The sequence below is a fragment of the Gobio gobio genome (assembly GCF_949357685.1).
Source record: "Gobio gobio genome assembly, chromosome: 4".
NCBI classification, from domain to species: Eukaryota; Metazoa; Chordata; class Actinopteri; order Cypriniformes; family Gobionidae; genus Gobio; species Gobio gobio.
Genome location: NC_137100.1, coordinates 36,918,628 through 36,932,802, shown reverse-complemented (window position 1 = coordinate 36,932,802; position 14,175 = coordinate 36,918,628). Strand labels below are relative to the sequence as shown.

At 37.2% G+C, this 14,175-nt stretch overlaps 1 protein-coding gene across 6 annotated transcripts in view; it reads right to left on the bottom strand.

Moving 5' to 3' along the window:
* The window catches only part of ophn1 (oligophrenin 1), a 49,875-nt gene that overhangs the window by 32,132 nt on the left and 3,568 nt on the right, over nt 1-14,175 (bottom strand). For all 6 annotated transcript variants that reach the window (XM_079814893.1, XM_079814890.1, XM_079814892.1 and 3 more), the window contains exons 2-4: nt 4,750-4,845; nt 4,503-4,564; nt 2,901-2,972 (exon numbers count right to left, since the gene is read on the bottom strand). In XM_079814893.1, the coding sequence (XP_079671019.1) occupies nt 2,901-2,972; nt 4,503-4,564; nt 4,750-4,845 (230 nt within the window). The remainder of the gene's footprint in view (nt 1-2,900; nt 2,973-4,502; nt 4,565-4,749; nt 4,846-14,175) is intronic.

Here is a 14,175-nt window from a genome sequence, read left to right as displayed (position 1 = left end):
ATAATTATATTCCTTATAAATAACATATCCTCTCAAACTACAGACTTCACTATTCATCTATCATACATCACTGTGATATCCTGCAGAACAATATTCTCTTAAACACTTGTTTACTAATATCTGAAAACTATAGATTATAGAATTATAGCTTGCCATGTAATCCTCTTCTCTTCAAATACGTAGCTGGTGTCAGCTTCTCCAAGGAGATTTGTTTATCCCCGTTGTCAAACGTAGTGCATAGCAACAGTGAAAATGTATCTTGACTCCCTCTAGTGGTTATTTTGGGAAAAACAGGTGGGGGCGTTTTCCCCCACTCTACCCCTATTCGTTTTTTGTTTTTTTTAATGACCGATCGTTTAGCTAGATAAGACCCTATTCCTCAGCTGGGATCACACAGTACCATTTGAAGCACTTCAAAGCCTTTTGAAACTGCATTGATTTGGACCTTCAGCATTTTGGTTGCAATTGAAAACCATTATATGATACAAAATCCTGGAATGTTTTCTTCCGAAAACTTAGGGCGTTTTCACACCTGAAAGTCCGCACCAAGGTCCGAACCGAAGTTCATGTTTTGATACTTTTTATACATTCGGTTAGTTTTGGTTTGGTTTCACATTGCAATTATGTGAGCGGACTAAAGAACTTTACATGACGCACTTGCGTCCACTCGTCATCATCTATGTGGGCGACATCAGGACATTGATGGGTTTGTAAACGGACGTGCGTCTGACGTCAGCGTCTTTGACAAAATGAATGAACGGACGCATATCGTTGCCACTATTGAACAGTCGCATTGCTTGACTATTTTTTTATTCGTTACGTTTAAAAGTGGACATTTCAAGCTTTATATACACATATTTCTCATGTGTGTGAGACAAGTATCTGCTGAGTTTGGGTTTATTTGAGACGCGCTCCTGTTCATGTGTAAAGCATGTGATCGCTCCCACGATTATTGTCTGCTATAGACTATTTGCTTCTTATTTATTAAATCCAGGCAATTATCTGTGTAACGTTGATTAAAATTAAGATACAATTTATACAAAACGAAATTCCCATTAAAGCAATGCTTTCTAAGCAAAATCCTACAAAAATTTCGTTCAAAATTATTTCTGACTTTCTGTCTACTGACATATTGCGCATATTTTCACTTTTCATAATCAATGTAGCCTAGATTGAATTTAAAAATAACGTTATAATATTTAAACATAAACAGGAACTTCCTGTAAATGGTCTGAAAGTCCGAACCATACAGAAAATGCTTTCAGACTAGAAACGAACCGAACCTTTGTTCAGTTTGATCCGGACCGAGACTACCTCTTTTCGTCGGACCAAATTTCGTCTGTTTGGTCCGGACCGTGGTCCAGGTGAGGTTTCACACCTGCAATTTTGATTCGGACCAAACTGAAAAGTCCGAAAATCCGGACCAAACAAGGTAGGTGTGAAAACGCCCTTAGGGTGCATTCACACTTGTCATGTTTGGTTCGATTAAAACGAACCCTGGTGCGATTGCTCGGTTAGTGCGGTTCATTTGAACATATGTGAACGCTGCCATCCGAACCCCGGTGCGCACCAAACAAGCGAAACGAGACCGCTAAAAAGATTGGTCTCGGTCCACTTCCAAACGAACTCTGGTGCGGTTCGATTGATATATGAACGCAACACGGACCAAAGACATGTAAACGAACCAAAAACAGGACGTGCTGTCACAAGATGCGACGCTACAAGTCAGCTGATTTTATGACGCGGAAAGATCTGTGTATCCAAAATGAGTAAGTTAGAGGGCAAACGTGGAGCAACGAGGAGGTAAAGTAACTCATCAATATATGCAGATCTTCGTTTCTTCAAATCCTGGTGCTGTTTTGAATGTTTTTAACATTTTATGAGCTATTTGTGAGTTCTCACCTGGTAAAAATAAAACCATATGTACACGCATAAAATAATCGCGTTTAATCCAGCACACTGCATTGTTTTGAATGTTCGGTAAGCAAGCTCCGTCACGAAATATACGTCATGAAAGCCGACCAATCAGGTTGTGACCATATCCCTATGCCTTTGGTTCAGTAACTTTAGGTTCGCTGTTAAAAATGCCAGTGTGAACACTAAGCGGACCAGGACTATATGTTTTGTTTTTGTTTATTGGTCCGGACCAAACTACAAGTGTGAACATACCCTTAATTTCTTTTCGACTGAAGAAAGAAAGAAATGAACATCTTGGATGAGACGGGGGTGAGTAAATTATCAGGAAATTTTCATTTTGGGGTGAACTAATCCTTGAATAAAAACAAAACAGAACTTGTCCTTATAAAACTTTTTGCAGACTTGTAACTGGTTCTTTACAACCAATAATTTCAACCAATAATCTTTGAATAGCCACAATAAACTGCTGAAAGGAAACTGATACTTCAGTAATGTTAACTGAAGCATGCTGGCATGGAAAGAGTCTAATCCAGTGAGAAGTCTTTGGAATTTTGAAACTTTCCATATGTCGTTTTTCCAACAAATGATCTTGCTTTTCTTTTAAAGCATGATAGCTCCGTAACTCTTTCTCAGTCTCTCTAAAACAAATAGTTTTTCCATGGATTCTCCAGCTACTGACACATTATTAATGTCTAGTTGTGTGTGTGTGTGTGTGTGTGTGTGTGTGTGTGTGTGTGTGTACGGCTCAAAAATAAATTACACGCACATGAAAGTCATTACAAACACTGTCTGTGTATATATATATATATATATATATATATATATATATATGTGTGTGTGTGTGTGTGTGTATATTTGTTAGTTGTATGCTGTATCCTTTGCTCTGAGAAAGGAAGTAGATGTAGAAATTGTGAGCAAGCTCACACACGTGGTCATGTGGTGTGTATTCTTAATGTGTGTAAAAGTGTATAATAAAAACTCACTTTTGTGACTCCAATCTGCTCTTTCCTAAACTTTTCCAAAGGTTTGATAAGCAAGTCACAAGAATTCTGGACCTGCAAGAGAAAAGGTGAATAAAACTCTGTTTTCTTCCTAAAGCCTCTTGCTGTATCTATAATAGAAAGTCTTGTCTCTGCTCTTAATCAATAAATGGGGGTCAGAGGTCAAGAGCTGTAACACTGGAACAGATGAACGTCAAGTATCCCACTGTCACACAATAGCAGGGGCCCTGAGTAGGAAGCGAAAGAACAAGGTCCAAAATTTGCTTTTTGTCCCATTGGCCAATGGCAGATCAATTAAGAAAATTTACCAGATTTTGCATTCTATATATTATTTGATATGTTATTTATTTATATATTATATTTAATATGAATATTTTTACTATGAAGAATATTACTGTAACATATTTCATACAATCTGCTGGTAACACTTTACAATAAGATTCATTAGTTAACATGAACTAATAATGAACAGCATTTATAAATCATTTTTTTATCTTTGTTAAGGTTAATTTCAACATTTACCAATGCATTATTAAAATCTTGTTAACATTAGTTAATGCACTGTGAACTAACATGAACAAACCATGAACAGCTGTATTTTTGTGAACTAAGGTTAACAAAGATGAACTAATGCTGAACAGAGTTGTTCATGGTTAGTTCATGTTAACTAATCCATTAACTAATGTTAGCTAATACAACCTTATTGTAAAGTGTTACCATTCTGCCTAAGCCGTTGTGTCACACAGCATCATACGAGACAGGTTTCTGTGTGAAACTCCACTTGTTACACAAACAATGAGATATTGTTCATCATATGTTCGTCTGGATATAAGAAATATTCCTTTCTATATTACCGTTCAAAAGTTTGGAATGAATATTTTATTTAAGAAATTACTGTTTTATACTTCTATTCAAGGAGGCATTAAATTAATCAAAAGTGACAGGAAAGGTATTAAGAATGTTACAAAATATTTTTTCTTACTTTATATTCATCAAAGAATGCTGAAAAAACATACCAAAAATATTAAGCAGCACAACTGCTTTCAACATTGACAATAAATAATTATTAGTTTATTAGTAATTAATAGTATTTAAATCAGTTTGTTCAATATATCAATTTGTTAATCTCTATGGATTCAATAATTCTGACCTTATATATATATATATATATATATATGGAATAATTGTTTGAGACTTTCCCTCATAGTGGATGTGAACCTTGCAGGAATAATTACAAATATCTGCAAATATTTATGTCATGCACTTCACTCGATTCTGCACCTTTTAAGGAAGGAGGTCTATTTTTTAGTCTGATTCTGGAGTTTCCTGTTATACATGCCACAGTTAGAACAGATAAGATTCATAGACAAGCTCAAGGAATTTTGTGGGCGAGTTTTCAGGGTTAACAAACTAATTACTGAGTTTTATGGCACAAAAATCTCAGTAAAATGAACCGAAACAAGTTTAACTGGCCCTCAGCACAGGGAGGCTAATCTTGCAGATTGTTAATGATTGATGTGTGTTTTTTTGCATTTGAGTGACAGCGTTTTTACAAGGGTATGTGAAGAAGTGCACTCCACCAACCAGCATCATTCGGCCCTCTTCCACATCCTGCAGCAAACCAGCAAACTCACGAAATGACTCAGCTGTGAAGGTAAATCATGTGGTTATGTAAACAAGGTAGCCAACGTAACACGCAAGTCAAGCACAAATACACATACAAATTCGACAGAAAAGTGAAATAAGGATGGCATAAACACACCACATAAATTAAATGGACACACACTAATGAGCACTACTTTAAAAAGTTTAAGACCAGCTGTCAACTCACCGATGTTCATCTCATCATCAGTCAGACTGTCACCAATGAAATCAAACTGGAACGACTGAAGGGTCTGAGAGAACTTCTGCACCGCTAGCGAGTATTCTGGAAACAACATCAAAACCATACAAAAACTATCAACAATCCACATTAGTCTTTGTTGGTTTGGTTATTTGGCCAAAATAAATCTACTTGTGAAGAACATCAATAGGAAAACTTTTCCTGATTCAACATATGGATCCCACATGCTAAAAGCTTTCCAGCTAGTCCACTCAATCTATACATATCTCAAGGCATCGGTTTTCTTTCTTTTAAAAAAATATTTATTTGTGGCGTTTTTGCCTTGAGATAGGATAGTAAAGTGGACAGGCAGTGAATTGGGGGAGAGAGGGCCAGGACTTTAATTTGGGTCGCCCGAAGCGCAACCGCCCATGTCAGAGTGCGGGCCATGATGCTATCGTTATTTTCTATCCAAGTAACAGGCACGTTGGCAACAATTCTATCTTAAATGTCCCTTTTGTAGTTCAAATCATGTTAATGAGCATGCATGTTCAAGAGCAAACAATTGAGCGAAGCTTCTATATACAAGGTGAGTGACTCTTTTAATTGAAAGCCGGGATCATTCTCCTACACCTTATACTGTCTCTGGCTTCAACCGAGCCCCAATGAAACACTCTCTATATCAACTCTCACGGTTTCACTGAAGACCGCGGCCAGGAAATTCAAACACAAACAATCTTTCAACACGTTGATTGGTTGCTGGCCACTTAGCATATGAAGCCAATGCTTGCTGAACCTCTGAGAAATAAGAAAAGCAGCTTTATTGTTAAGTGAAATCAGATGTTGTGGGATGCAGTGAGGATGGAATTATGTCTCAAACTCTCTACACAGGTTCAGTGCCAGAACACACACGCACAGCAAGACAGGCCACTGTCAGATGCATTCATCCAAAGCATTTTACATTACTGTAATTGCTGGGACGTTCTCCCAACCAAACCAAGGGTTTCGAAATATTTTGATCATGGGCCTATGAAAATAAAGCAATAGTGGGATCTCAGTAACTCTCCAGATCATGGGTACGTCCTTCGGCATCAGACATGTTACTATAAATTATCATCCTATTTGGATATATCTTATTAATTCCGGGCAGTTTATGAATGAAGTACAATCAAATGTATAATATTTATACACACATGCACAGTAGTGGCCAAAAGGAACATTTTCTGGCCTAAGAATAATGCCATCTACACCCTTTGTGTTACGATTGGTTGCAGCAGATGAGGAAGCAGGATCCAAGTGCAGTCGTACGTTTATTAAACTTCACAAGATCAAAATCATAGGGACAAGAACAAGGCTCAGGAACATAACAACCAACATAACGCAACGATAAGAACTGACAAAGAACAAGACTGAACACAGGGTTTAAATCAGGGGTGTCCAAACTCGGTCCTGGAGGGCCACTGTCCTGCAGAGTTTAGCTCCATCTTGCCTCACACCTGCCTAGAAGTTTCTAGTATCCCTAAAAAGACCTTGATTAGCTGGTTCAGGTGTGTTTAATTGGGGTTGGCGCTAAACTTTGCAGGACAGTGGCCCTCCAGGATCAGGATTGGACACCACTGGTTTAAATACACAGGCAAACACATCATGGAAACGAGAAACAGCTGACAAGACTAATGAGACACACCTGAACTGTAACTCAAATCAACATGAAAAACTACAAAATAAAGCACAGGAAACACTTCAACTTAAAAGTCCAAGGACAGACACAGAGGTGACACTTTGGGTGCTTCTCAATATCCCTCCTTGTTTCCTCCCTCATCTGTCCTCCATCCTATAACCTGGAAACCAACCGAGCTCAGCCATCTTGTAGGACATCTCAATTCTCTAATTGCACCACGAGGAGGCGAGGATCGAGGAGTGAGGAGGCTTCCTGAGGAGTCATGAGCGAGGATACACAGGTGTATCCTTTGCAGAAGTGTTTTATCGATTAAAAGTGACGCACGTATTAATTCTCCTCCCCCTTTACATCTTGCCAGAGTTTATTCATTATTATTATGTTTACATGTACAAGACACAAATGTATGTCAAATAACAACAACTGACAGTTGCAGAATTATATCAAAGCACAAGAAAATAAAATAAACTAACTGTAATACTATACAACAAATAAAAAGCTGTTAATAACTGACATTAGTTTGTTAATAATAATAGCTGGTAATATTAAATAAATTATGGACAAATGTGGTATTTTGTGGAGGTTGAAACTATTAAAATATAAATAGGCTAGTTATCTCTGATGTTCAAGAATCCTGACGTGCAAACTATATCCATCATCCAGCAGCTAAAGGGAGCGAGGATATATAATTTCACTTGATTCGATTCCTCCGCCCTTTCCTCTTGGAGATAAGACGCGAGGAAAGGAAATGAGGATGCACAAATAAGAATTGAGAAGCACCCTTTGTCACCTACACCGTATTCAAATATTAAAACAAATGTGTTAAAGATTTCATAAGCATATTGCGTAATTGTGCTTGGAGTCATTTGTTTTATTTGTGAGAACGCAATGAAACATGCCAAATTGTACAGCAAATTTTATTTATTTATATAAAGTAGTTTCTTTTTTAATCAAACTAGTAGGGTCATTAACAACAAATACCTCCTCCTGACATAATTTCTGGCCACTACTGTACACCATTACAAATGTTTATTTGAGTGACATCAGCAGGATTTGTGATTTGCTTAATAATAACCTCTGTAGGGTTTCCATTTACCTAAGTAGACCTGGCAAACCTATCTGAGATTGATATGGGTTATCTAAAATGATATGGATAAACAAAACAAACACTAAAATCTGAACGTTTATTCTAATGAAATCCTACTGATATGTCACTTGCATAATAATTTGGAACTCAGTGTATGTATGTATATATACAGTGGGTACGGAAAGTATTCAGACCCCCTTACATTTTTCACTCTTTGTTATATTGCAGCCATTTGCTAAAATCATTTAAGTAAATTTTTTTTCTCATTAATGTACACACAGCACCCCATATTGACAGAAAAACACAGAATTGTTGACATTTTTGCAGATTTATTAAAAAAGAAAAACTGAAATATCACATGGTCCTAAGTAGTGTTGTAGTCAAGACTACCTAAACCGAGACCAAGACCAGCGTGTGCCGAGACCAAGACAAGACCAAGACTTTGTGGGGTTGAGACCAAGACAAGACCAAGACCAAGACAGGGCGAGACCGAGTCAAGACCAAGACTAGACCAGCACTCCTTAAATTCATCTAAAAGAAACATATCTACTGTCTGAGAAATGACTTATATTTAATTAATAAATACAATTATAACAGTAAGACACTATAGCGCTGTTACCAATCAAATCACTAACATTAAAGTTGCATCTGAATTGGTACAATTACACCAGCATAAATAATGTTCAGATTAATTTAACATTAAAACATTAACATTATTTAACAGTCACAGAATCTCAGAGTCACAGTCACCGATTTGTTCAAAGCAGCTGATTCATTTAATAACGAAACGTTGCCGAATTAGCAAAGTTTAAAATGTAATTTTTTTATATTAACTTCTTGTTTATTGAATGTTTGTATAAATCAATATCATTTGCAATCACAGTTATATTCATGAAAACAGCTCTCTTGCTCTTGTGATATTGTTTAATTATATTCTATGTTATATAATAAAACTATATCTCATAATTTTGTGGGCATTTATATTAATTTTGGGCATTTTTGAGACAATGCTGCATTGATTTTGAACCCGGCAGCACAGTAACAAAAGAAATCACATTTCAAAGACGTTATTGATTGCATTTCAAGTTTTACATCAAATCACACTAATGATGTTAAATCAGACAATACACCGGCAATTTAGTGATATCCCAGCAGGTGTGGTCTTGAGATAAAATCCAGAGTCCTCTAAATCCGACACCAAGACAAGACAGAGGAGAATCCAATCAAGCAGATGAGCTACTGTAGCTCAAATTGCTCAAGAAGTTAATGCTGGTTCTGATGGAAATGTGTCAGAATACACAGTGCATTGCAGTTTGTTGAATATGGGGCTGCATAGCCACAGACCAGTCAGGGTGCCCATGCTGACCCCTGTCCACTGCCGAAAGTACCAACAGTGGGCACATGAGCATGAGAACTGGACCACGGAGCAATGGAAGAAGGTGGCCTGCTCTGATGAATCACATTTTCTTGAGGATGGCCGGGTGCGTCACTTAACTGGGGGAACACATGGCACCAGGATGCACTATGGGAAGAAGGCAAGCCGGCAGAGGCAGTGTGATGATTTGAGCAATGTTCTGCTGGGAAACTTTGGGTCCTGCCATCCATGTGGATGTTACTTTGACACGTACCACCTACCTAAGCATTGTTGCAGATCATGTACACCCTTTCACGGAAACTGTATTGTATATGTGTGTGTGTGTGTGCGTGTGTGTGTGTGTGTGTACACCTGTTCAACTGCTTGTTAACCCTAATATCTAATCAGCCAATCACATGGCAGCAGCTTAATGCATTTAGGCATGTAGACATGGTCAAGATGATCTGCTGATCTGCTGAAGTTCAAACTGAGCATCAGAATAGGGAAGGAAGGTAATTTAAGTGACTTTGAACGTGGCATGGTTTTTGATGCTAGACGGGCTGGTCTGAGTATTTCAGGAACTGCTGATCTACTGGGATTTTCACGCACAACCATCTCTAGGGTTTACAGAGAATGGCCAAAAAAATAGAAAATATCCAGTGGACGGCAGTTCTTTAGGCGAAAATAGCTTGTTGATGCCAGAGGTCAGAGGAGAATGGCCAGACTGGTTCGAGGTGATAGAAAGTAACAGTCAACAGTAACTCAAATAACCACTTTTTAGTTTTTACAACCGAGGTCTGCAGAAGAGCATCTCTAAATGCCCAAAAACATTGAAACTTGATGCAGATGGGATGCAGCAGCAGAAGACACACCGGGTGAAATAGAAAAATGTTTCCTGGTCTGATCCATCCTGCCTTGTATCAATGGTTCGGGCTGCTGCTGATGGTGTAATGGTGTGAGGAATATTTTCATGGCACACTTTGGGCCCCTTAGCACCATATGAGCATTGTTTAAATGCCATAGCCTACCTGAGTATTGTTGCTAACCATGTCCATCCCTTTATGTACACATCTTCTGATGCCTACTTCCAGCAGGATAACGCGCCATGTCACAAAGCTCAAATCATCTCAAACTGCTTTCTTGAACCTGAAAAGTTCACTGTACTCAAATGGCCAATCCAATTGAGCACCTTTGGGATGTGGTGGAAAGGGAGATTCGCATCATGGATGTTCAGCCAACAAATCTGCACCAACTGCGTGATGATATTATGTCAATATGGACCAAAATCTCTGTTCAAACTATATATATAGTTTGAAATAATCCAAAATTTTGGACCCACTTTATATAAGGTGTCCTTAACTAATTATTTGATACAATGCACTTATTGTGTACATACATGTTTTTACATTTTACTTACATTTAAAAAATTACATCTGTAATTAATTTCTGTACTTACATTTATAATTACACTGTTGACACTTTTTGATGCAAGTACATAGTGGGACCAAATGTTTTATTTAATTTAAAAAATAAAATATCAAATTGTAAAATATCACTACAGTTTCAAATAACAGTTTTCTATAATATATTTTACAATGTAATTTATTCCTGTGATGGCAAAGCTGAATTTTCAGCATCATTACTCAGTCGTCAGTGTCACATGATCCTTCAGAAATCATTCTATTATGCTGATTTGGCACTCAAATATTATTAAATATTATTGGTACACAATTATCAATAATGGTTTTTTTATTATCGATGTTGAAAACTTTTTGTTTAATATTTTTGTGGAAACTGTGAGACATTTTTCAGGATTCTTTGATAAATAGAAAGTTCAATAAACAGCATTTATTTAAAAATAGAAACCTTTCGTAACATATAAATGTTTTTACTGTCACTTTCAATCAATTTAATGTGCCCTTGTTGAATAAAAGTATAATATAAAAATATAATTAATACAATAAAATATAATATAATATAATATAATATAATTAATATAATATAATATAATATAATATAATATAATATAATATAATATAATATAATATAATATAATATAATATAATATAATTAATATAATATAATATAATATAATATAATATAATATAATATAATATAATATAATTTAATATTCCTCTCTTTTACTGATCAATAGCCAGGTGAGCCATTCATCCCTAACCCTTTCTATCTCTATCTCTGTGCTGTAGGCCTACACACTCTGTGAAGTGAGCCGTGCTAACAGAGGAAAAGGCTTAAATGATTATATCCCCTCTGATGAAAAGGACACAAAGAGTGTGTTTGTCTAAAGCATGAAGAGCTGGCATGACGGACTACACTCTCCAAACTAGATCACAAAACCCGCCCTGTCAGGCCCTCTGACAAACACAAACGCGGATCTCAAAAGGGAGCTATTTTACTCTTGCAACAAGAAGTGATGTAACAGGTGTTCTTGAAATGCACGACAAAGTGTGTATGTCAAAGTGTCAGTTTGTACTGCAGGTTATAAACTACTAAACCGCAGCTGAAGCCAAGAACCACATCCTGGTAGAAGAGAACCTGCTGAAAAACCGGTCAGTGCAGTCAAAACAGATGACAAAAGGAGATTGCTAAACTAAACAGGTGATGTTTGAATGGAGAGGTGCCAAAAAGTGTTGTGTAAAAGATTATTTGATTATTTGTTCAAAACTACTTTCGAAACCACAGCAGCCACAACAATTATGTACTGGCAGCATGTTTGTTGAAGCATTTATGAAATCTTCCTCGACGCTTCTGAACATCTGCCATGCTGATATGCTCTGTTTAGTCATAACAAGAGCAATAGATCTCCAATGAGGTTCCTCATCATTGGAGAAAAGGAAATGCTCAACTTCCTGAGTCAAGTTTCACATCCACACAGCACTCACGATATTCCTCAAAAAGTGCAAAACTACATAAACGCCGGAAGCAAGCATATTGAAACCACTGAGTCAGGTCATATGACTTTAGAAGTTGCAGAACTTCAGATAGTGGATATATACTGTTTGGGCTCCAGTGGTTCCTTCAGTTTCCAAAGCAAAAGTTACTGAAGACTCCTTCTATTGGTGGTGGTTGAGGTGATTCCCTCCTTCTATATGTAAAGCACTTTGAGTACCCAGAAAATCACTATATAAATGTAACAAATTAATTATTATTATTCCAAGACAATGGAAGCATCGGGGAGCAGACTGCAGTCATCAAATTACAGCCAGTCGTGCTCTGCACAGTTCCGTAAGGAAATCTGCCTTAATAGCTCAGCATTCTGCTTTTGGAGTGTTGCACTCTGAGGTATAGAAAGAGGCTTATGGTTAGTCAAATTAGAAGCTTGCATAACCCCTCGGGCAAAATAAAAACATGCGTTTTTAGAAAGCTAGTGCATTTATGACCTCCCTTGAAATTAGGGAAGGAAGCCTGAGAAGGAGATAAATTAAAGCTGAATCATCAAATTATTACAGACAGAAGACCAACTGTTAAGTTTTCAACCCAAACTTAGGCAGTGAAATGCAAACGGGAAAACTGACTGCCAATCAGCTAAAACTCTCTTACAAATCAGGAAATCATTTGACAATGACACATGATTCCTGCTCTTTTTGACTAATTAATGTACATTACTTTTCCAGTAGTTCCAGATTAAAGGATTTATTAAAATATATTTTAAAAAGAATTTCTAGCCAGTTAAATTATTTTAGAGCTTGACATACTTTTTATTTATTTATTTATTTATGTATTTATTACTTATGTATTTATGCTTACATTCCATTGTACTTTTATTTATTGCAACATTCCCGACCGACCAGAGTTCGAATCTGGCTTTTACCTAGTCTCAGCCTCAGACGTCATGCCCACGCCACGGACCGTTGGCTGAACGTCAGGGGCCGTATTCACAAAAAAAATTTATCTTAGCACTAAGAATTCTCCTAAATGGCAGTAAAAGTTCTTAGTTAAGAGTTTTCTCTTAAAACCTATTCACAAAGCTGCTGAGAGCAACTTTTACTGAGGAATAGAGAGAAGTCTTAAAGGATTAGTTCACTTTTAAATAAACTTTTGCTGATATTTTACTCATCCCCATGTCATCCAAGATGTCCATGTCTTTCTTTCTGCAGTCGAAAAGAAATTAAGGTTTTTGATGAAAAATTCCAGGATTTTTCTCCATATAATGGTCTTCAATGGGCCCCAAACGGTTCAAGTACAGTTTCTATCCTGTTTCAGTAGAGCTTCAAAGGGCTTTAAACGATACCAAACGATACCAGACAATGAATAAGGGTCTTATCTAGCGAAACGATCAGTTTCTGACCACGCTCCTATTTTGACCTCACTTAGCGGAAGTTATGGCGGAGCTCAGAGATGATCACGCTCGTCTGATAAGAGGTAAAATAATAGCATAAATACTGCTCGTTTCTCGCAGAAACTGATCGTTTAGCTAGATAAGACCCTTATTTATCGTCTGGTATCGTTTAAAGCCCTTTGAAGCTGTACTGAAATTGTAATTTGGACCTTGAACCGTTTGGGGCCCATTGAAGTCCCTTATATGGAGAAAAATCCTGGAATTTTTCATCAAAAATCTTAATTTTTTTTTCGACTGCAGAAAGAAAGACATGGACATCTTGGATGACATGGAGGTGAGTAAATTATCAGCAAAAGTTTATTTAAAAGTGAACTAATCCTTTAAGCTAAGAGTAAGGGCGGGGTTGACCTCGTTGCTATGGATGATGTCAACACGCTTACTAACTATACACAGTGATGTGTGGCTGACAGGGGAGGGTTTTCATGTTGCTATATTCAAATAAAATGTTTGAAATAAGAATGTTGCCATATTCAAATAAAGATTTTAAAAAGTAGGCCAAGTGTCACTAAGGCTGCGTTCACACTGCAGGGCTTAATCCTCAATTCTGATTTTTTGAAAAAATGCGATTTTTTTGCCTTTTGTGATCTCCTGTGTGAACGTGAAATGACCCAGAAGTGACCCGCATGCGCAGAAGAGTACTCAACGGTCAACGACGTCACTTGTTGTTTACGGAAGTAGCCAAATATGGGTGTCAGCATTGGAGTTCGTTTAGCTTTATTAAAGTTATTTTCGCAACGGAGCCAGCACCATTACAACCTTCTTATGTTAAGAAGAAAATTAAAAAAGAGGAGGAGAGCAAGGTTTTTGGCCATGGCGTTTTGTGGAGCAGTGGTTGCAACGTCGGTACAGAGAAACGTGTGTGTGCGGAGTCGCAGCCAGGAGTGGTGGGATACTGATGTGAGTGGCTTTACTGATACCGAATTCGTCAGTAACTTCAGAATGATCAGATCCACCTTCAA